General features: G+C 40.2%; 1 protein-coding gene across 4 annotated transcripts in view; it reads left to right on the forward strand.

The window, feature by feature from the left end:
* DNAJC6 (DnaJ heat shock protein family (Hsp40) member C6) overlaps positions 1-24,601 on the forward strand; it is a 153,383-nt gene that overhangs the window by 104,134 nt on the left and 24,648 nt on the right. For all 4 annotated transcript variants that reach the window (XM_086717213.1, XM_086717214.1, XM_025912724.2 and 1 more), the window contains exons 2-11: positions 762-912; positions 2,013-2,062; positions 2,162-2,310; positions 13,937-14,059; positions 18,658-18,791; positions 19,528-19,722; positions 20,553-20,670; positions 22,643-22,722; positions 23,577-23,770; positions 23,876-23,956. In XM_086717213.1, coding sequence (XP_086573339.1) covers positions 762-912; positions 2,013-2,062; positions 2,162-2,310; positions 13,937-14,059; positions 18,658-18,791; positions 19,528-19,722; positions 20,553-20,670; positions 22,643-22,722; positions 23,577-23,770; positions 23,876-23,956 — 1,275 coding nt within the window. The remainder of the gene's footprint in view (positions 1-761; positions 913-2,012; positions 2,063-2,161; positions 2,311-13,936; positions 14,060-18,657; positions 18,792-19,527; positions 19,723-20,552; positions 20,671-22,642; positions 22,723-23,576; positions 23,771-23,875; positions 23,957-24,601) is intronic.

Consider the following 24,601-nt stretch of genomic DNA (forward strand, 5'->3'; position numbering starts at 1 on the left):
CACTGACATATCATAGACTAGAGTGGTGGTTTTCAACCAGGGGTAGTTTTGCCTTCCAGGGGATATGTGCCAATGTCTGGAGACAATTTGGGTTGTCCCAGCTGGTGGCAGTGGGGTGCTACTGGTGCTATCTAGTGACTAGGAGCCAGGGATGCTGCTAAATACTCTACAATGTACTGGGCATCCCCACCCCCATAGCAAAGAGGTATTTGGCTCTAAATGTCAGTGGTGCCAAGGTTGAGCTAACCACAAGGGACCAGAAGGTACAATTTTGTGAAGCTGTAAGGAATGAAAAACTGAAATACTTGATAAATAATACTGATGATCACCATGCATCCTAAAAACTGTTAAAAGGCCCCTGAGAGGTTATTTTCCATGATGGACATGAAGAATGACTTAGCAGGAGAGGCATGAGATGAATCTTCTAACACATTCAACTCCCTCGCAGGGCAGAGGAGGCCCCTGCACACACTTCTAAGCTAAGCTGCTCTTCCTCTGATGTGGGCATTGTCTCAGAGAAGTATAATGAAGGCCACGTGGACAATTACATTTTTTCTAATATTCATGTTAAAAAATGTGAGACTTAGCAAAGTGCTTCCCTTGGTCTCCCAGGCCCAGCAGCACTGCAGTAACCCAGAGTCAGTAACTTCTGAGAGCGAGCATAACTTACAGGAATATCTTTCCTGGTCTGCGTATGTTATGGGAATGAAGAGAGATCATGTAGTCTGTGTATCAGCTCCATTTCTGTTTTTCATTGGCAGGTGCCTCATCCCCAGACATGGAGCCCAGCTATGGGGGAGGTCTCTTCGACATGGTGAAAGGAGGTGCAGGGAGGCTCTTCAGTAACTTAAAGGACAACTTGAAAGACACCCTCAAAGACACATCTTCCAGAGTTATACAATCTGTTACCAGGTATGTGCATTCTTCCCAGTTAAGTTAATGGACCTCCGTGCCTCCAAAGGATCTGGTTACCTGGTTACCAGCCAACTGATTTTCTGGCTCAAGGACTGTCAATTGTGTGATATAATTGCATGGAATCTGATCAACCAAGCAATGTCATTGAAGCCATAAAGTTGAGGCCTTCGGAAGCTACAAGCACAGGCCAGGAGGACTCAGTGCATTTTTATATTAAAATATACTGGTTGCCATCCCTGTCTTTTGAATCCAGCATCCTGGGTTCTAATGCATTATCTGCCCTTGTTAACCATGTGATCTAGGCAATTTAATTAACCTCTCTGAGCTTGACTTTTATACTCTGGTAGGATTCATATCTTTGGTTGGTTTGAGAATTAAATGAGAAGTTAAATGAGATAATAATGCACATGCAATCTGAAAAATACTCATTGGATTATAATGGAAACATTTATTTTTTGTATCTTAGTAGCTCTTTGAATCTTGTTTAGTGGAAGACATTTTCTACCCTTCTGCTGTATGAAAATTCTTACAAGCAGACCATATGAATTCTATTTTATACTTAGGTATTAGAAAATTCTAAGATCACTTTAGGTTGTAATGTGCAGTTTTGAATCATAAATTCAAATGTCAAGCCCAAAAGATTAATCAAGATTTTAATCTTTGTTCAAAGGCAAAATTTATCCCTTACCAGCAATTGCCAACCAGGGCCTGGTGGACAGAGAAAAGATATCCCTTGTTGTTTCTCCATCACTTCCTTACCTACCCTCTCACTGTTCACACTTACAGGAGATGTTCAAGCAGGCAAAGAGGCTGGAATAAATGAATAAGCACTGTTTTCTATTCTGAGATTGATTCTGTTCAGGAAGTGTCACCTACAAAGGGTATTGGGGTACATCAGTTGGAGTGGTAGATTTACGCTCCTGAGGGTATGGGTTGCTTCTCTCAACAATTATCCTTTGTTAGAGAGAAGGCCTTGAGCTAAGTAAAAACGCCTACTGGATGAAGTGTCCAAGTCATGATGGGCAAGTGATCGAGAGGGGGATATCCTGGCATATTTGGATCACTTTAATGAGCACCCTTTCTTGTCTTGCTTTTAGCTACACGAAGGGAGATTTAGACTTTACTTATGTTACCTCCAGAATTATTGGTAAGTTTCTCATGTTTATTAACAGCTCAGCTTTCAGTTGCTGCTCATTGCAACAGCATACCCATTTAACCGATATTCTCTCTCTGTGATCCCTCCTAGTGATGTCCTTTCCTCTGGACAATGTTGACATAGGATTCAGGAATCAGGTGGATGACATCCGAAGCTTTTTGGATTCCAGACATCTTGACCACTACACGGTGTACAATCTGTCACCCAAGTCTTATCGAACTGCCAAGTTTCACAGCAGGGTAAGGGGTTTTAGCACTGGGATGCCATGGTTGAAGATGTAACAGGGTATTTTTCCCTTTAAGAGATATCCTCAAAGCATTTGTCCTCAGACACACAAAGCTGATAAATTATACACTCTGGACACTTCTAGCCACGAAGTATTTATTAGGCTGCTACAAAATACTTTGAAGATTTTCCTTGGGTGAGGACATTTGCAGGAAAAGTTTATCTGTCAATGAGATACCATATAATTTGGGGTCTCAAATCACTTGTGGCTGTTTGCTTAGTTGTTAGGGCACATTGCTCTGAGGCTCAGTTGGAGATGGAGCTGCTATGGAGGGCAATTGGTGACCCTTCTACTGTAACACTAATTATGCCCTTAACCTTCCCTTATTGCTACTTAGGTGTCATGATGCATCAGTGTCGCTAGACCAATATAGACACCACCCAGTATAATGGAAATAGCTCTCTGACATTCAGTAAAGGTGCTTTTTTCATAAGTAGAAAATAGCACACAAACAGTCCACACTGTGGGTTTGGTAATACTGCTACTAATATTTGGAGCTTTTACACTGTCCTCTGAGGTGGATGGAGACCTGGGGCACAGAGAACTAAGGTGACTTGCCCAAGACCATTACCACTAGCAGGTGGTCTAAGGCTTGTTTGTGTTCTTAACCATTGCTCTGGGCCGACACTATTACTTGGGAAAGCTGTCTTATCCTCTTAAGGAACTTTTTGAATAAGGCAGGGAAATATTCCTAGTTTCTGACTGGTTGAGAAGCCATGAGTGTTGGCTTAGGTTTGAATCTGATGTGAAGTCTGATCTTTCTGGTCAGGGAATTCTCGATTTAGTCACTGAATTAAGGCTTTTTCTCTTTCCAGAACATTTTCAAATATTTTGATTTAGCCTTAGATGTGATTGGTTTTGCAACTACATCTGGGTCTATTCCTAAATATAAAGGGTTTTCCACACAATGGACCCTTGAAAAGTGAAAATTTATTTATTTATTTATTTATTTATTTAAAAAAAATTTTTTTTTTCAACGTTTATTTATTTTTGGGACAGAGAGAGACAGAGCATGAACGGGGGAGGGGCAGAGAGAGAGGGAGACACAGAATCGGAAACAGGCTCCAGGCTCTGAGCCATCAGCCCAAAGCCCGACGCGGGGCTCGAACTCACGGACCGCGAGATCGTGACCTGGCTGAAGTCGGACGCTTAACCGACTGCGCCACCCAGGCGCCCCGAAAATTTATTTTAAGTAAGCAAAATTATAGCTGCCTGTCCATCCTGTGTATCTCAGCTTTGATGCTAGAACACATTTTGCTCCAATTTTAGTTGCCATTGATAATCTTTGGGTTTCAGCTTCCAGATCTGTAAAAAACACAGAAAAGTTGGTCTGTATGTTCTCTAAAGCCTCACCTGCCCTAATGTTCAATGACATAAGGGACAGTTTTGCTAAGGACTCTCTTTTCCGTGAAGGTTCCCAGAATAGGCAAGAGGAAACCTGGTGGTTCTCAAATGTTAGTGAGCAACAAACCACCTGGAGGGTTGGGCAGACACCCAGGCCCAGAGTTTCTGCTTTAGCAGCATAGGAGAGTGATGGGAATCTGCACCTGCTAACAACTTCCTGGGCGCCGCTCCAACTGCTGCCCTGGGGACCACTCTGGAGAAGCACTGATAAAACCATTCTGAAGCAGTTTGGTCTAAATTGCCGCTCTATAATGGAGATTTTAAATGCAGCTTTTTTAAATTCCCTATAATTAACTGCCTTTCCCACTCTTATCCCATCTATTACCTGATTCAGAGCAAGTGAATTAACATCAAACAGAATGTGGGTAGATATTCCATTTCTAACTTAGATGCAAATCTTTTGGATTGATTTCTATTGTTTGAGAGTCAATGTCATCATTTTCATAACTGAAGAACTGTGGAACACCCTTCACAATATTCCATAGAAATTTTATTTAATCATGGAAGATCTGTGATAATCTGGAAAAATTTCCCTCTGAAAGTAAATAAAGATATAATTATCATTGTAGAAACATTCATATGTATGAAGATGTCTCTTTGTGTAGTATTTGTTTTTTCTTTTTTTTTTTTTAATTTTTTTTAACGTTTATTTATTTTTGAGACAGAGAGAGACAGAGCATGAACGGGGTAGGGTCAGAGAGAGGGAGACACAGAATCCGAAATAGGCTCCAGGCTCTGAGCTGTCAGCACAGAGCCCGATGCGGGGCTCGAACTCACAGACCGCAAGATCATGACCTGAGCCGAAGTCGGCCACTTAACCGACTGAGCCACCCAGGCACCCCTGTTTTTTCTTTTTAAGTTTATTTATTTTTGAGAGAAAAAGTTCAAGTTGGGGAGGGGTAGGAAAAGAGAACGAGAGAGAGAGAGAGAGAGAGAGAATCCCAAGCAGGCTCAGCACTGCTGGCACAGTGCCTGATGCAGGGCTCAAACCCATGAGCTGTGAAATCATGACCTGAGCTGAAGTCGGATGCTTAACCGACTGAGCCACCCAGGTGGCCCTTTGTGTAGTATTTGTAAAAGCAATCTCTATAAAGATATTTAAAGCAAGGCATCCATTAGTGCAACTGCATATTTTGTGACCAGTCTTAACAGTCTTACCAAAAGACCAGGACTTACATATTGAACATCTGTCCTGGGCTGCCCTCATTTGCTCTAGAAGAGCAGGAGGGATGTTTATTTTATTTGCTACCTAGGAGCATGCTTGGCATGGCTAATACAGGTTTCTCAGAAGAATGAATGTGCCAAGAATTGTTAAACATATAGATATAAAATAAATATTTGGTTTTTGTTCTTAAGACACTTAAGCCTAGCTGAAAAATAAGCCAAGACATGCTAAAGACAAATGCAAATAACACAATCCATACTAAGAGAGTTTGGGGAAAGGAGACAGCAGTGAGAGCTGGACCTTAAGGCATGAATAAGTCTTGCTTACTTATGAATGTAAGTGAAAGGAATAGGGTTATTTCCTCTCTGTGCAAACCATAGAATGTGTCTTACATAGCTCTTCATGATCTTGTCTTAGCCCTGCCTCTCCAGCTTCTTTTCCACTGTTCTCCATGGCCTAAAAAACTCTATACTCCAACCAGGGAAGACACATGCTGTCTCTTTGCATGAGCTGCTCCCTCTTCCTAAGAGGCCCCCATGCGACACCCCTCACCCATCCTAACAGCCTAACTTTGCTAAGGGGAGGGTTTCAGTATACCACAAGTCTTTTCCAATTCTTTTCTCAGAAACACAGGCTTGCACTACCTCTTTAGCCTCTCTCAGATAGTCCTAGAACTTGGCAGAATGCAACTGGACCCTCCAACCTAACTGGTTCTCTCAGCCCTCAGTTGTATCTCAGGAAGACAGCCCCCAAACCTTAGTATTTTCATCTGAGCTCTGTTTTGGATTTGGCTGCATCTCTTTTCCAGGCCACAGTCCTTTCTCTCCCCAGCACTAATGCTGTGAATTGATTTGCATCTCATTATTGCATTAGGTTCTCATCTTCCAGTGCATGAGGGCTAGAACCATTTCTTCCTCCTTCCAGGATAATGGAGTTCTAGGTCTGCAATTGAATCTTATTTTATTTTTAAAATATTTTTTTAAATGTGTATTTATTTTGAGAGAGAGAAAGTGTGAGTAGTGGAGTGTCAGAGAGAGAGAGAGAGAGAGATGTCCCAATGTCCCAAGCAGGCTCCACAGTGTCAGCACGGAGCCCAACGTGGGGCTCGATCCTACAAACTATGAGATCATGACCTGAGCCAAAATCAAGAGTTGGACCCTTAACCAACATAAATCAAATCTTATTTTATTTTATTTTTTATTTTATTTTTAAATTTACATCCAAATTAGTTAGCATATAGTGCAACAATTATTTCAGGAGTAGATTCCTTAGTGCCCCTTACCCATTTAGCCCATCCCCCCTCCCACACCCCCTCCAGTAACCCTCAGTTTGTTCTCTATGAGTCTCTTCTGTTTTGTCCCCCTCCCTGTTTTTATATTCTTTTTGTTTCCCTTCCCTTATGTTCATCTGTTTTGTGTCTTAAAGTCCTCATATGAGTGAAGTCATATGATTTTTGTCTTTCTCTGACTAATTTCACTTAGGATAATACCCTCCAGTTCCATCCATGTAGTTGCAAATGGCAAGATTTCATTCTTTTTGATTGCCGAGTAATACTCCATTGTGTATATATATCACATCTTTTTTATCCATTCATCCATTGATGGACATTTGGGCTCTTTCCATACTTTGGCTATTGTTGATAGTGCTGCTATAAACATGGGGGTGCATGTGTCCCTTCGAAACAGCACACCTGTATCCCACAGGTAAATGCCTAGTAGTGTAATTGCTGGGTCGTAGGGTAGTTCTTTTTAGTTTTTTGAGGAACCTCCATACTGTTTTCCAGAGTGGCTGCACCAGCTTGCATTCCCACCAACAATGCAAAAGAGATCCTCTTTCTCCACATCCTTGCCAACATCTGTTGTTGCCTGAGTTCTTAATGTTAGCCATTCTGACAGGTGTGAGGTGGTATCTCATGGTTTGGATTTGTATTTCCCTGATGATGAGTGATGTTGAGCATTTTTTCATGTGTCGGTTGGCCATCTGGCTGTCTTCTTTGGAGAAGTGTCTATTCATGTCTTTTGCCCATTTCTTCACTGGATTATTTGTTTTTTGGGTGTTGAGTTTGATAAGCTCTATAGATTTTGGATACTAACCCTTTATCTGATATGTCATTTGCAAATATCTTCTCCCATTGTGTTGGTTGCCTTTTAGTTTTGCTGATTGTTTCCTTCACATTTTTATTTTGATGAGGTCCCCATAGTTCATTCTTGCTTTTGTTCCCTTGCCTCCAGAGACGTGTTGAGTAAGAAGTTGCTGCGGCCAAGATCAAAGAGGTTTTTGTCTGCTTTCTCCTCAAGGATTTTGATGGCTTCCTGTCTTACATTGAGGTCTTTCATCTGTTTTGAGTTTGTTTTTGTGTATGGTGTAAGAAAGTGGTCCAGGTTCATTGTTCTGCATGTTGCTGTCCAGTTTTCCCAGCATCACTTGCTGAAGAGACTGTCTTTATTCCATTGGATATTCTTTCCTGCTTTGTCAAAGATTAGTTGGCCATACATTCGTGGGTCCATTTCTGGGTTCTCTATTCTGTTCCATTGATCTGAGTGTCTGTTTTTGTGCCAGTACCATACTGTCTTGATGATTACAGCTGTGTAGTATAGCTTGAAATCTGGGATTGTGATGCTTCCTGCTTAGGTTTTCTTTTCCAAGATTGCTTTGGCTATTCGAGGTATTTTCTGGTTCCATACAAATTTTAGGATTATTTGTTTTAGCTCTGTGAAGAATGCTGGTGTTATTTTGATAGGGATTGCATTGAATATGTAGATTGCTTTGGGTAGTATTGACATTTTAACAATATTTGTTCTTCCTATCCAGGAGCATGGAATCTTTTTCCATTTTTTTGTGTCTTCTTCAATTTCTTTCATAAACTTTCTATAGTTTTCAGTGTATAGATTTTTCACCTCTTTGGCTAGATTTATTCCTAGGTATTTTATGGTTTTTTGTGCAACCATAAATGGGATCGATTCCTTGATTTCTCTTTCTGTTGCTTCATTGTCGGTGTATAGGAATGCAACCAATTTCTGTGCGTTGATTTTATATCCTCCAACTTTGCTGAATTCATGAATCAGTTCTAGCAGTTTTTTGGTGGAATCTTTTGGGTTTTCCATATAGAGTATCATGCCATCTGCCAAGGGTGAAAGTCTGACGTCCTCCTGGCCAATATGGATGCCTTTTATTTCTTTGTGTTGTCTGATTGCAGAGGCTAAGACTTCCAATACTATGTTGAATAACAGTGGCAAGAATGGACATCCCTGTCTTGTTCCTGACCTTAGGGGGAAAGCTCTCAGTTTTTCCCCATTGAGGATGATATTAGTGTTGGGTCATTCATATATGGCTTTTATGATCTTGAGGTATGCTCCTTCTATCCCTACTTTCTTGAGAGTTTTTATCAAGAAAGCATGCTGTATTTTGTCAAATGCTTTCTCTGCATCTATTGAGAGGATCATATGGTTCTTGTCCTTTCTTTTATTGATGTGATGAATCACATTAATTGTTTTGCGGATACTGAGCCAGGCCTGCATCCCAGGTATAAATCCCACTTGGTCGTGGTGAATAATGTTTTCAATGTATTGTTGGAGCCGGTTGGCTTATATCTTGTTGAGGATTTTTGCATCCATGTTCATCAGGGAAATTGGTCTATAGTTCTCCTTTTTAGTGGGGTCTCTGTCTGGCTTTGGAATCAAGATAATGCTGGCTTCATAGAAAGAGTTTGGAAGTTTTCCAAATCTTATTTTAATAAATGTAGATGGCATGGGGTGCCTGGCTGGCTCAATCAGTAGAAGATACACCTCTTGATCTCAGGGTTGTAAGTTCAAGGGCCACGTTGGATGTAGAGATTACTTAAATCTTTTTTAAAAAATTTAAAAATTAATGTAGGTGGCAGACTCTTCCATAAATACCAGTGTTGGAAAAGACCAAACATGAGACTGGTTTTATTTGTAGACTCACAGGAGTCCAGCTCTGTCTATATCCCTGTGTCTTGAACCCTGAACTAAATCACTTTACATTTTATTGTGTGATATGTGTTTTGGAATACGGTGGTGGTGGCAGAGACAGGCTGTTTCCATGAAGATTTCACTTTGCTGAGGGGAGTCATTCTATATTTTGATTAGCTTTTATGCTTAGAAGCCACATGGTTTGACAGGAATTGGATGAAATAATCAAATAGCAGCTTTCTTAGGATTTGCATGTGTAACGGAATGTTAGAATAGGATTCATATTTAGTCTCCATTTTTAGCAGAGACCCCAACTCAATATATGCCAGATTGCCCTGCTTTCAAAGCAATGTGCTAGAGTGCCTATTCAGAACTGCACAAGAGGTATTGAACATTAGTTTTTTGTTTGTTTGTTTGTTTGTTTGTTTGTTTTTTTAGTTTTCTTAGCCAGTTTCCACCTTGAGGAAATAAAAATTACCAATGTTGACAGTAAAGTCCTGGAGACCAATGAGATGCATTATCTAAAACAGGTATTCTTGATCTGAGTTAAAGAAATATGGGTCCACCTGTGTATTTAGATCCATGGATGGGCTTCGGAGAGTTTAACCATTTCTTCTAGCACCCCACTTTTTTTTTGATGGTAAACTATACATGACACAAACTCAACCATTTTGACAACCTATAAGAGTACAGTTCAATGACATTGAATACATTCACAATGTTGTGTAACCATCACCACTGTCTATACCCAAACCTTTTCCATCATCTCCCAAATAAACACTGTACCCATCCACTCTGTAGGTGCATGTAAACTGGTTCACTTTCTGCACAGGTTTTGAGCTCTGCTCAGAATATCAGGAACCACTGCTTTACACATTTCTTGGTATTGCTGTTGGTAAGAAGTAGAAAACCAGGTGAATGGCCACTGCATGTTGCCTGGTCCTAAAGTTCTTATGTTCTGATCGCACTCCAGCACCACTTGGAGTGTCCTTCCTCCTCCTCTCAACCAGGAAGAAAAAGTATGCTGAAGGAGCCCTGTTAATAGCATAAAAAAATAAACCCAGCTGATTCCTTTAGACTTTTCCTTCATTTTGATTGTTTCTAAACTACATAATCTTGCAGGATTTCTTCCCTTTTGAGAACAAATTGATTTTTGGGAAATATGCTATCAATTTCAACTTACTTAAAGTCCATCTTTTGTTTGTTTGCTTTCCTTTTCCTTCCAGAGCTCACCAGAGGTCACCAGAGCTCCCAGTTGTTTCTGCTGTGGTTTGCTGGTTGGTGAGAGGTGACTTTACAGGTTATACTTCATCTCTCCCTCTGCCACCATGCTTCAGTTTTAAGGAAACTGAAAATATGGCCATCACTGGAAGCCATAACCACCCACAAATGTGAGGTGGAATTGCAGTTAATAATCACCATCAGACAGTGTGATATAATAGAAAGTACATGAGTCTTATCAGTAATTTTTATTGAGATGACATTTTTAAGCTTTAAAAATTACCCTAGGTTCACATCTCAGCTGTTCCTCTTCCTGGTTAAATCTCTTCACTTCACCCGAGATACCATTTTCTCCTGTATGAAGTGGGGATGACAATACGAATACCTACCTTGCAAATACTTAGAAATTCTTTTCTGTAGTTTTGCCATAACGAATAAACTTGATAGCAGTGTCTACCCTATAGTAAGCATTCGGTAAGTGGTAGTTATGATTGATGTTAGTAATACTAAAATGCCACAGTAAATGATTGACTAAAATCCCCCTGTTTTCCAAAAATGGTGTAGATTCTTAAAATGTGGTATGGCTCTTGAGTCTGATTCTCTGTAGTACCTTTTGCTCTTGTGCTTGGCAGATGGGATGCTTCTGCCATCGATGAGCCCATGCTTGTGGCAATGGAGAGAGAAAAATCAAATGGCATCCGGCTGTGGTGCTGTTTTGGCTTCTTTCCCAACTGGGTGGTATCATGGCAGCCTGTAATCCATATGGCATTTTCTGATGCTTGGCAGCTCTGGGAGGTGTTTAGAGAGACTGGAGATGGCATCATGAAGTGTCACATGCCCAAGGATTGTGCTGCTTATTGCCTGAACCTGTGAACCCCAGGGAGACACAAAAATAGCTTACAGTGATTGAGTTCCTTAAAAATTTTTTTTGGTTTTGTTTATGCTTTAGTGTTTTTTTCCCTTTTAGACAGAGTACATGCTTTTAAAAAATTCTAATTGTATGTTTGCTTAATGGTGTATAATTATAGATCAAGTAAATATGTAATTATGGAGTACTTTAAATTAATATTATTTACTTGATTGATTTAATGATTCTGGAGCTTTTAGCCTTTTGTGCTGAGAACAATTTAGCCAACTTTTAGCTGAGACTCATTACAGATATTGACATTTAGTGTTTGTATGGTTGACATACAGTTTCTAAAAGGTTTAAAAATACTGTCTGGAAAAGCAATTGTTCCATACTTTTCCATGATTCCAACTTACAGCAACAGCTAATTTGATTCATCTGCCCCTTCCTTGAGATATTGTACCTGTAGACAAATCTTAGTATGAGAAGCGATTGCCAAATGGGGTTCATTCCTTTGTTCTTTCAATCATTCGTTCACTCAGCAAATACTGAGCATCTTCCATTCAACTAACACAACAACTCTGTGGTTACAAAACGAGTAAGTTATGGTGTCTCTTCTGGTGAGGCCTAGTGTCTAGAGGGGGTGACAGAGGTAAACAATTAATTTGAATACAGTTTGACAATACGCTGGCATTTACTGCGCTTATGTTGCTCCACTTAATTCTCATTACTCTTGTAATGTCCATTTTCACTTTACACACAAGAGATTAGGGCTCCAAGAGATCAGAAACTTGACTACAGTTAATCAGATCATAAGTGGTAAAGCAAAGGTGAAAACCCGGCCTGTGGGTTTAACCATGGTGCTCTACTGATAAAAGCTGTAATAGATGAAAATGGACAAGGGCATGGGTACGAAGAAGTAAGGTAACTAATTTCTGCCTCTGGGTGTTAGAGAAACTGTCAGTAACAAAAGAGCACTTGAACTTGGGTTTTAAAGGATGAATATGAATTTACTAAGGGAAGAAAAGCATTGCAGACAAGAAGCAGCTTGTACAAGTGTACATTTTGTTATTTCCCTGATGGCAGAATTTATCTTACCAACTCTTCTTTTTTTTTTTTTTTTTTTTGAACCAATATATCATTTCTGTTCCTTGAGAACACAGCAGCAAGGAATCCATTTGGTGGTAAAGAATGGGCCAGAAACAGTCTTAATTCATGTTGGGTAGAAGGGGCAAGCTGTTCTGGAGTTTAAACTGGCAGAGGCCCAGTAGTGGGTCACCCTAGATTGTTTAGTAGCTGTGTCAAGCATTTCAACTACTTTGTTTAATAAACCATACCTGTCATTGCCAAAGGTATAGGTAAGTGAGTACCTGGAAGCACCCCTGCCATTACCCTACAATCATCTTGTAGAAAAAGGTACAAATTAACCAAAAAAATGGGCCTTCTTGGCATCCCCAGAGAGAGAAACTTGACTAGCGATTATCTGGTTACCAGAAAAGGGTGAACCAATAGATTGCTCCTGCCTCCCTTTGCCCACTGTTAAACATTAGGGATTTGAGATATTCGTTGTTGTTGTTGTTGTTGTTGTTGTTGTTGTTGTTGTTTAGGCCAGTAGTGTTGCAGAGTATTTTCTGATGACACCATCCATATAAAATCTAGTCTTTTTTCAGAATTCCCTACATTAGCAACCAGCCTAAGCCGCCATCATTCCTGACTTGGGCTCCTCAGCAGCCTCCTGACTGCTCCCCCCGGCTACTCGCATGTCATCCGCATCCATTCTCTGCACTGGCTTAAGAGGTCTTTGGAAAATACAGATGAGAGTCACTCCTTCTTAAATATTCTCCCAGCTGCTAACAGGACCTTGAATGATCTGGCCCTTCAGTCTGCTTTTTTGCCATATGGGATTTTATTCATTTTATTCAAACATAGCTGGCTTTATCTGAACTCAGGGCTTTGTACTGGCAGTTACTGGATTTGATACTGATGATAATAGCTAATATTCCTTAATCACTTTGTGCATGTCAGGTACTGGGCTGAGCCCTTGAAATACATCCTCATGTACTAACCACACCCTATGAGGCGGGTAGGTAGGTGCCACTCACCTCATTTTTGAAAAAAAAAAAAAAAAAAAAAAAGGTTAAAAGAGGTCACAGAGTTTGTTCAAGTCTAAACTTCTCATTTTTTGTTATCTAAATTAGTAAATATCTAATCATTTGGGACTCATACCTAGTATTTTGAGGCAATTGATAATCTCTACCAGTATAGTCTTGTCCCGCAATGATTTATACTCAGAGGACCTGGGTTGCTCTCCTGGTCCTGACTGGCAGCATGACTCTAGACAAGACAGACTCTGAGAGTCTGTTTTCTCATCTGCAGAATGGACATCATGTTAATACCGGTCTTGTACGATTGTGATACTGCTCAGAGCCAAACAAAATTCCAGGAACATTGCCGATGCTCTGTAATGGGTTAAATGAACACGTGTGTTAGATGAGTGAAAATACTGAAGATTGCCCCATGGTGTTGTGGATTCCTTCAGTAAGACAGAAAGAAATAAGAGCTCTGAGCAAGTGTAGTTTGGCTCACTCTGCAGCTCTTTTCATGTTCTCATGAGAGCTGGAATAAAATTAGGGATAGTGCAGGATTTATAAGATAATACTATAATTAAGTATCCAATAGGCAGGTCAAAACATTGTATTCTTAATAGAAGTTAAATGCATTGTAACCCTACAGGATTAAAAAAAATCCAAATATGTAGTTTAAATGGTCTATTTTTAATTTAAAATATACCTCAAAATTTGTTTTTATACCTTTACTGGAATGGAATCTTTTAACTAAGAAATTGCTATATTAAACAACTCTTCTTTCTGTGTTTGAACCCTGTTCACACCTCTTCCTGGCTATATTAAAAGAGAATGTGGTATCATATTCCAGAAGTTGTTTAGTGTGATAGCTGCGTATGGAGAGGAGTCACTTGGGGAATTCATTTCCTTTTGCTCTGTTCCCTTAGGTCTCAGAATGCAGTTGGCCCATTAGGCAGGCCCCCAGTCTGCACAACCTTTTTGCTGTGTGTCGGAATATGTATAACTGGCTACTACAGAATCCCAAAAACGTCTGTGTTGTCCACTGCTTGGTGAGTAACCTTTGTTGTTGTCATTTGTGGTAGTTGGATTTGGTTTGGCCAAATACAGCTGGCTCTATAGAGGCTGGTGAACAGGTAACATTTAAGCTGAATAAGCTTTTTGAATCCCTACTTAGGAATTAGGGGATGTGAGGGATATAAAAATGAGGGAAGAATTTATTCTTCTTGCCTTAAAGCTTGAGTAATAGTGAGAGAGGCAGATACATACACGTAATACAGGGCCTCTACAATGTGGTAAATATTATAAGAGAGGTAGAAACGAGGACTGTGGGTACACAGGCAAAAATACCATTGAGTTCTGTGTGAATGAAATTGATAAACACATTGGAATATTTATCTTTTTGTTTTTGAGTGAAAATGAAGTTAAGAAGACCCCTATGCCTTTGTAAGTAGTCACATAGATTGATTGTATTTTACAGCAATTTCTAGTGGGACTGATGAATTTTCCGACCACTGACTTCTTAGAGTCCCTTCCCCCAACTCTTCTCTGGTGGCCTCTTACCTATTGTTTAAAAGTCAACATCTGGTAAAACTCTTTCTGACTCTTGAGTATTTTCACTGTATGGACATTTCCATTGTATATCTGAATGTCTTCTGTGGCATCTAATATACTGCATCATCATGATCTGGTGGTGTGCCTGTTTTCCTACTAGACTGTGAGCATCTCACAGGCAAGAACTGTGTCTCCTTTACCTTTGCACCCCAGGTCTGAGAGGCTTGAATAAATGATTGAATACATGGTCAAGTGAACACACAAGTGGAATCTGAGCATAAATACTGGAATTACTCGTTCTTTTTTTTTTTTTATTTAAAAAAAGTTTTTTTGTTAAATGTTTATTTATTTTTGAGACAGAGAGAGACAGAATGTGAACGGGGGAGGGTCGTAGAGAGACGGAGACACAGAATCTGAAACAGGCTCCAGGCTCTGAGCCGTCAGCACAGAGCCTGACGCGGGGCTCGAACAGACCGATCACAAGATCATGACCTGAGCGGAAGTCAGACGCTTAACCAACTGAGCCACCCAGGCACCCCTACTCATTCTTCTATAAACTTCAGGGTGTTTTTTTTTTGTTTTTTTTTTTTTTTTTGCTATGTGATTACTTGATGATCTTCTCCCTCCTTCTTGAGAGCCAGTTGGCTAAAAGAGGAGGAAAGTGAAAGAACATATTTTCTTCTTTCCATCTCACATCCCCAAACTCTTGGCAACAAAGGAAAAATTTCGTGTCCACGAACGGCCAAAGGGTTTTCCTGTCGGAGGCACAACAGATTGTGCAACAGAACAGATTCCTTTCAGGGACTAAGCAGCTTTAGGCACTTTGGTGATTTTCTCTTCACGCAAGAAATTTCTAAAAGTTCAGAGAGCCAAAGTCTGACAGCTTTGTAAGGGAAGATGGCTCAAGAGAGAGAAGAGGCTTCCAGTTCTTATGATACAATCTTGAAGAATAAAAAGCCAATGAAGAAGAAAAAGAAGCAAAGGATTATGACACCATTGCTGCTCTCTAGCTCACTAAAAAAGGGTACGCATGAGTCAGACATCTGCACCAAGTCTTTGGGAAATGGAATTGAAGCTGGAAATGGGAGCTTTTACTTTTGTCATATATATTTCTGTTTTATTAAAAATAATAAGCATATACTTATCTTTTAATAAAAAACTAATTAAACTGTTGAAAAGATTTGCATGGTAGATAAAAGGAGGGGGACACATCCAACAACCATGGATCAGTTAAGAGTATCAGGAAGGCTAAATCTAAAAGAATTAAGATTAAGAAAAAATGTCTTAAAAAAAAGGAAAAACCTGTCCTTGAAATAAGGACAATAACAAATGCTTGAGGCACATGATATAATCTTAACTCTTTTATTCTGTTTTCTTTGTCAGGGGAGCAAATGTCAGGCTAGGACGGTAGTAACAATGATCATTAAGACAGAGCTGATAGGTAGTGAGATAGTAAAGGAGCCTCACAGTACTTTAAAAACAATCCACTCTCTAGACTTAAATTATGTCTCAGAATGCTGAGAGCACTTGGAAAAGCAATCATGGATTCCTTATGTAATATGAGGAAACAGGAAGAAGAGGTGCCAGGCAAACAAAGACAGGAGAGTTTTTCCAAAATACGGAGGAGGTTTATCCTGGAAAGTTACAGGCTGGTGAACCTGATGGCACTTTAAGGCAAAAGTCTAATATAAATCTTTGCACAGATGATTTTAAACTCTTAGGAAAAAGGAGTCTTCATTGGTTCATTATGAATGTGCATATCAAAACAGCTGAACTTTTACAAGACCAATAGACTAGTAGGGATAGCTTATTGTATTCCTGCAAGGTATTTCCCAATTTCCTATAATCAAGATAGAGAAATTTGGGCTAGGTTATAATACATCTAGTTGGATTGTGGCTCCGTACTTGCTTCCAAGGGTAGGTGATTAATGGATCAGTATCTTCCCAGGAGAAGGTTGCGTTTGGTTGCCCTTTTAATTAAAAGCAGTGATGAGGATGTGAAGATCAAGCTTCCAGTATTTCTCAGAAATGGGAGGGTCATATAATGAATCTGGATTTTAAAAGCCTTTGCAGGTTGGTTGTTTAACGGAAACTAAGAATGTGAAATTAAACACAGGATAAATGTGAAGTCCTGGATCTTGTTGTAAAAGATTAAATGTATTTGTCTCTTAGCTTAACACATCATTTGAAAAAGAACTAGGGGTTTTAGTAGATAGGAAAATCAATAAGAGCTTAGGGTGTGACTTAGCCTGCATATAAACTAATTTGGCCTAGGATTATGTTAGTAAAAGCATAGTGTCCAGAATAAAGGAGATGGTATTTTCTCTCTAGTTGGTTGGAGTGCACCTCATATTTTACATTTCACATCTGGGTAGCACATTTAAGGTTGTTGTTTTAAAATGGGTCTGTTCAGAGAAACTTCACCAAATGATGTTTCTTAAAATGGAATATCAAGTGAGGAAGAATCAAAGAAATTATATATTAGTTGGGGTCCTTCAGAGAAACAGAACCAATATATAATGCATTTATTATAGGAATTGGTTCACACAGTTACAGAAGCTGAGAAGTCCCACAATTTGTTTGCTGTCTGCAAACTAGAGAACCAGAAAAGCTGGTGATGTAATTCAGTCTGAGTCCAAGGCCTGAGAACAGGGGCTCTGATGTCCCAGGGAAGAAGGTAGACATCTCAGTTCAAGAAGATAGAAAATTCACCCTTTCTCTGCTTTTTGGTTCTATTCAGACCCTCAACAGATTAGGTGATGCCCATGCACATTGGTGAGAGTACATCTTTTTTTACTCAGAGTCAAACGCTGATCTCTTAAAAAAATTTTTTTAATGTTTATTTTATTTTTGAGTGAGAGAGTGAGAATGAGCAGGGGAAGGGCAGAGAGAGAGAATCCCACGGAGGCTCCACACTGCCAGCACAGAGCTTGTGTGGGGCTCGAACCCACAAACCTCAAGATCGTGATCCGAGCCAAAGTCAGACACTTAACTGATTGAGCCACCCAGGCACCCTGAATGCTGATCTCTTTTCGAAACACTCTCTTAGACAATTCTAGAAGTAATGTTTTACCAACTGTCTGAGCATCGCTCAGCCCAGTCAAGTTGACACATAAAATTAACCGTCACAGATTGGGTGTGCCTTAACCTGTAAAATGAAAGAGTTGGTGGAAGGGGAGGGTATTTCAGATATGTGAAAGGCTACCCCAGGAAGAAAGAAGTAGGTTTACTCCTTCCTGACAGAAGAAAAAACGAGGATCATTGAGTGGAATAGACTTCAACTCAACATATTCAGGATAAAGAAGAGCTTTGTAAGCTGGGCTGGGCTTGGTTTCTTCAAGTAGCAACAAGCCTCCTGTCACTCAGAGTGTTCTAGAAGAGCCTGGGCCACCATCTGTTAGGAATGTTACATGTATTTCTCCACTGAATGTGGTTGAATCATGTGAAGCTTCTTTATTTTGTATGAATCTAGAAACATACTTTGGGTAAAATATATACATAGCATATTCCAAAGAGCAGTATTTGCCTAATCTGTGAACTCTACCTCCGGCTTGCAACCAAGAGACCTCAACTACTAGTTCTGATCCTATGAGTCCAAAGTTACTTTGAAGATTAGACTATTTTCCCATAAATATATGCAGATCAAATTTATGTTGCTTGGTTTCTTAGGTTAGTAGACAGTCAGTTTTACCCTAAGAATAAGCCTTCCTTGCTGCTTTGTGATTTGAAGTGCTTGGGACAGAGTTTGGTTTTCAAGTGAACACACTTTACTTTAAGTTTATTTATTTATTTTGAGAGAGAGTGAGGGAGAGAGAGAGAATCCCAAGGAGGCTCTGTGTTGTCAGTGCAGAGCCCAGTGCAGGGCTTGATCCCACGAACTGCGAGATCATGACCTGAGCTGAAATCAGGAGTCGACACCTAAGTGACTGAGCCACCCAGGCACCCTCAGGTGAATAATTTTGAACTGAAAATCATTCTGTTAAGAAGAATTCTCCCCATTCTCTCTTCCCTCTTTTAACTGCAAGTACAGCCATTCTCTGTGGTGAGTGGCTGACTGGGCCACGTTTGTGACAGGTTTATATATCTTCCTTGGCAGGATGGACGGGCAGCATCGTCAATTCTGGTTGGTGCTATGTTCATTTTCTGTAATCTCTACTCTACTCCTGGCCCAGCCGTTCGATTGTTATATGCAAAGCGACCCGGAATCGGACTGTCGCCATCCCACAGGAGGTAAAGTAAGCTAGATGCAGGGTAGGCACAATTTCTAGCTGGTATTGTGCCCTTAAGAAAAGGGAAACCCTTTTTAGGTAATTGACTTATTATACTTCTGTTACTTGCAGTTTCTTCTTTTTTCTTATTTATTTATTTAAAAAATGTTTATTTATTTTGAGAGAAAGTGTGAGTGGGGGATGGACAGAGAAAGAGGGAGAGAGAGAATCCCAAGCAGGCTCTGTGCTATCAGCACAGAGCCTGATGTGGGGCTTGATCCCAAGAACCATGAGATCATGACCTGAACCAAAATCAAGAATCAGACGCTTAACTGACTGAGTCACCCAGGCACCCCTTCTTTTCTCTTATATAATTTCCCCTTCTTACTTTTTTTGAGTTAAAAGTGCTTCTGATGATAAATTCTAAAATTTTTCCAAAGCCGACTTTTAGCTGATAAACCTAACCTGGCAGATCAAATAGGAACAGATATGCCAATGTGAAGTTAGTATAAAGCTCCCATAAGCCTTTTTCATTTAATAAATTACCCCTTTACCAGTTCTTTGGGGGGGAAATACAGTCATGTCACTAGATAAAAGCTTTCATAAATTGTTGGTTGCATTCTCTTTTGGTAGTTAATGTTTAAGAATTTAACACAGTAAATTGTTATTATAAGTTAGTAATTTACAAGAATAGACTTCATAGCCAAGATTGATTGCTTCTTTGGTCTGACCCACAGAATGTCAATCTTCTGTTTCAGATACCTGGGCTATATGTGTGACCTCCTAGCAGACAAGCCCTACCGCCCTCACTTCAAGCCTCTCACGATTAAGTCCATCACTGTCAGTCCAGTCCCTTTTTTTAACAAACAGAGAAATGGATGTCGTCCTTACTGTGATGTACTGATTGGAGAAACCAAAATATATACGACCTGTGCAGATTTTGAACGAATGAAGTAGGTCATGAACTTTTCTTCACTTCTTAGGAATTGCTCATTTCTTATCTAGGTTGAATTATATTCTTCCTGTGAGGAATACATCATTGTGAAAAGGGATATTAAAAAAAAAAAAAGTTCTATGTAGGTTCAATCCTAGAAAAGCATAAGTAAACCAAGGGATGCTATGGCTCCCTCTCAAATGGAAATATAAGCTAAGGGACTAACATGAATTATGAGGGTTAAGACAGTGGTGGGGACAGAGGACCTACATGCTTAGTTTCTAGGTGAGCAGCTAGGCAGATGGTGATATAATGAAAGAAGTTACAGAATCCAAAATAAAAAGCAGGTGCCAGTAGGAGGTGGTAGGGGGTATGGAGAGAAGGGAGTAGATGGTGACATAAAATGAAGTTAGTTTGGAATAGGTTGAATTTGGGAATTGGTATCTAAGACCCTCACAGAGCATGGCTTTGCAGTTTCTATACTGATCTTGGTTGGACATTTTTGTTCCCTCTGTCTCTGCTTTTACTATTAATTTAAAGTTAAGAAACAACAAGTATATCAGGGCTAAGTGTATTTGAGGATTATGAGATCTGCAGAGTAGGGATGGGCAGTCAATTTATCTGAAGTCCAGATGGGACAGGGGAGGAGGTCTACCATTAGACCAACACCATCCTATGGCAGAACCAGTTTGCACCCATGGCTGTGCTCCTGACTCTGCTTAAGATAGGAAATGGTTCTTGGGCCCAGTCTTGGGCAATAGGTCCTTTGGCTTGAGCCACAGAGGGCTATACCTATGTGATCATACAAGATTGGACTCTTTCAGTGTATATTTTTGTCTCTGTTTGTAGAGAATACCGTGTCCAAGATGGAAAAATCTTTATTCCCTTGAGCATCACTGTGCAAGGAGATGTGGTTGTTTCCATGTATCACTTGAGGTCAACCATTGGGAGCCGACTACAGGCTAAGGTATGGTTTCAGGAAGAATCATGGCATAAACTCTTCTGAGCCTTCAATAGGGTATTTTATTTTATTTTATTTTATTTTATTTTATTTTATTTATTTTAAAAATAAGCTCATAAAGGGGCGCCTGGGTGGCGCAGTCGGTTGGGCATCCGACTTCAGCCAGGTCACGATCTCGCGGTCCGTGAGTTCGAGCCCCGCGTCGGGCTCTGAGCTGAAGGCTCAGAGCCTGGAGCCTGTTTCCGATTCTGTGTCTCCCTCTCTCTCTGCCCCTCGCCCGTTCATGCTCTCTCTCTCTCTGTCCCAAAAATAAATAAACGTTGAAAAAAAAAATAGAAAAAAAAAAATAAGCTCATAAGCCCAGCATGGAGTTTGAGCTCATGACCTCAAGACCAAGAGTTACATGCTCGAAACACCTGGGTGGCTCAGTCAGTTAAGCATCTGACTCTTGATTTTGGTTCATGAGATGGAGCCCTGCGATAGGCTCTGCGCTGACAGCATCGATCCTGCTTGGGATTCTCTGTCTCCCTCTCTCTTTGCCCCTCCCCTGCTCACACTCAGTCTCTCTCAAAATAAATAAATAGAAGTTAAAAACAACAGAGTTCCATGCTCTACTGACTGAACCAGCCGGGCATCCCTTAATATGAGGAGGATTTTAGAGTATATTCTCTGTATCACTTTGGGCTTGAGTGACTTGTGGTTTTAGAATTAGAAAGAACCTTTAAAGATTATTTATGTCTGTTTCCCTCATTTTATAGGGAACGAGACTCAGAGAGAATGTGATTTGCCCAGAGGCCTTGGCATGATGACTTTGCCAGAAACTGACAGCTCTGGAACTTGTACCAAACCTTGAGCTTTAGAAGCTCATGCCCTTTTTTATAGTGTCCCATTTGGATCAGTGTGAGAGGAGATATTTCTATTAAGGATGTAGGATTAAGTAATTATAGTTTTTCAATGTTTTATTAGAATAACATTCACATAACATAAAATTCACCCTTTCAATGTGTACAATACAGTTATGTTTAGTATTGTCAAAAGGTTATACAGCACCACCATATCATTCCAGAACATCATCATCCTCAAAAGAAACCCTATACCTATTATCGGCCATTGCCCCTCCCCTCTTCCATCCCCTGGGCAACCACTGATCTACTCCCTGTCTCTAAGGGTTTGCCTCTTTTGGACATTCATGTAAATGGAATCTCATACAATATGTGGTTCTTTGTGGCTGGTTTTTTTCATTTAGCATAATATTTCTGAAATTCATCCATGTCATATCATGTATCTGTACTTCATTCCTTTGTATGGCCAAATAATATTCCATTGTGGCTATATCACTTTTTATTAATATCTTCATCAGTTGATGGGCATTTTGGTCATTGCCTCTTTTGGGATATTATGAATAATGTTATAAGTAATTGTATTTTAATTCATCAAATATTTGCCAAGTGCATGCTCTGTGCCAGCCATTGCCTTAGGGGTATAGGATTGACAAGATTAAGACTGTCCCTGCCCTCAGAGAGCTCAGCCTAGCAGGAGAAATTCACCACATGTACGAATATCCACTCACATAGTAGAGGTAGGATGAGATACTATAATGGGAGTGGTCTGCTTTAGTCATTGGTGGCTACAGAGAGGATATGAACTTTCAAGGTGGCCATTGAAGGATGAGTTCATTAGGTTGCAGCAGGGGCATCCTGAAGAGAAGGAATGGAATGAGCCAAAGTATGGCAGTATGCAAGAACATGGGACATTAGTGGAAGAGGCAATGGCTTGCCAAAGCAGAGTTCATGGAGATGAGAGGCTAGAAATGACGCTGGGCCATTTCCAAATGGGAAGGTCACTTAGTGTTCATAATAAACAGAAGCTCCAATGTAGAAACAGTTGAAGGTGCATGGCTCCCCAAAGTATAATTTCTTGATGCAGTTAGTCCCCTTTCCCTGGTTGATTGTCACGTGCTTCTCTCCTGTATTTGTAGGTGACCAACACCCAGATATTCCAGCTTCAGTTTCATACTGGATTCATACCACTGGAAACCACAGTTTTAAAGTTCACCAAGTGAGTGCTACTTGGACTGAAATCCGTTTTCAATATAAGCAGCTGGGAAATGCTGGAAGCCAAATACCCAAGGTTCCTTTGCTCTGTGCTGCAGCAACCCCTGGAATCCTGTGCTGCAGGACTGTTGAGTGTAGCTTAACAACACAGAGAGCCTGGTTGCATTTCACAGCTTGCAGTTGGGTATAATTTGTCTTGAGTGCAAATGGGTCAAGGACTTCAAATAGAAAGGTCTAAAATTCCATGTGAGAGAACAAGACTGAACAAAGAGGAAACAAAGTATCAATACTGTGACCCTTTGCATCTGTGTATCCCTTTGTGTTTTTCAACAGTGATGGCAGTTTAATCAGTGGTATGATATGAGCAATGACCCTTGAGACAGGATGCCAGGCTATAGCACTAAAGCAGGGTACCCTTCTGTACCAGAGAATGAACCTTAGTTGCTTTATTATAATGTGGTTTAGGGAACTCAGAGGGATGGCTGAAGCCAGGGTGATAGGTGGGAGTTGTGGGAGTCAGGGTAGGGGTAGACATTCAAGAGCTCAGGGTGGTAGCTGGGGACTATCTCACTATGTTAACAACTAATTTAGCCTTGCCTGGGCATACTGGCTGGATCTATTGCCCTACTTCCTAACATGTTTTTATATGCAGTAATATCCAAATTCTTTAGTTGTACTTACTATTCTCCCCCTTTCCTCTAGTGAGGCCAGAAGAGTACCTTATCTGGTTAGTGATTGATTTTTCCCTAGAAATGAGTCTTAGGGTTAACCTGAGTCAACCTACAATGGTTTCTGTGCTGAACATCATACTGGATCCATTGTTTATCACTGATCTTCTTCTTTTAAATTGCTATTTAGACCTGAATTGGACGCATGTGATGTACCAGAAAAATATCCTCAGCTATTTCAGGTGACTCTAGATATAGAACTACAGCCCCACGACAAAGTGATAGACTTAACCCCACCATGGGAACATTACTGCACGAAAGATGTCAATCCCAGCATCCTCTTCTCTTCTCACCAGGAGCATCAAGAAACTCTGGTCTTAGGAGGTATGAGTCACCTGGTGGTTTTGTTTTCAGGACAAAGCCTCTGTGTTATTATCACTTTGACTTATTTCCTATTTCATTGATGCTGCATGGCCTTTTCTCTTGCAGGACAGGCTCCAATAGATATCCCTCCGGACAACCCCAGGCATTTTGGGCAAGGTGGCTTCTTTTCCTCTCTCTGTTGGCAAGGTACTTCTAAGCATTTCTCTAAGTTACGTGGTTAGATACTTAAGTCATGTGGTGATTCTGTAAAAATGGTTTGTTCTCAAAGCAGCTTCAAAAAAAGAAGCATTTAGAAGTCATCCCTGTTCTTCCTTACTTTACACCCTCCCTGCTCATTCTTTTTTCAAATCAGGCAGTTTGAAATTACCTCTCTACTTTGAACTTCATGGATACTCTTAGACTGATGTAAAAGGCCATTTAAAGCTGAATTCTACCTTTTCTTTCTATGCTGTCTTTTGGATTACATCTTTCCTGGACTTATGAATCAATATGATATTTTCTAGGATTTCCCTTTATGCTGCTGACACACAAATTAACAAAAGACTCTATCTCCTGCCTTGAGTACATATTCTGAAAATATAAAATGTGGCATTTCCCCCAGAGGGATCTCGCCACTAGGAGGGCAGATCTAAGCTTCTCCTGGTGCAGAAAAGGCAAATACTTTGCCCATATGTCTCTGCTATATGCTTTAACAGCCATGGCAAAAATTGGTCTCAATAATAGTATCCTTTTCCACCAAACCTGGACATGTTTTTAGAATCTCTCCAACATAACACTTAAGATTGCTGCCATCAGTAGACTGGCAATGGCATTCTATCCATACACATTCGC

The sequence above is a fragment of the Puma concolor genome, chromosome C1 (assembly GCF_028749965.1).
Source record: "Puma concolor isolate L17-30 chromosome C1, mPumCon1.1.hap2, whole genome shotgun sequence".
Lineage (NCBI taxonomy): Eukaryota > Metazoa > Chordata > Mammalia > Carnivora > Felidae > Puma > Puma concolor.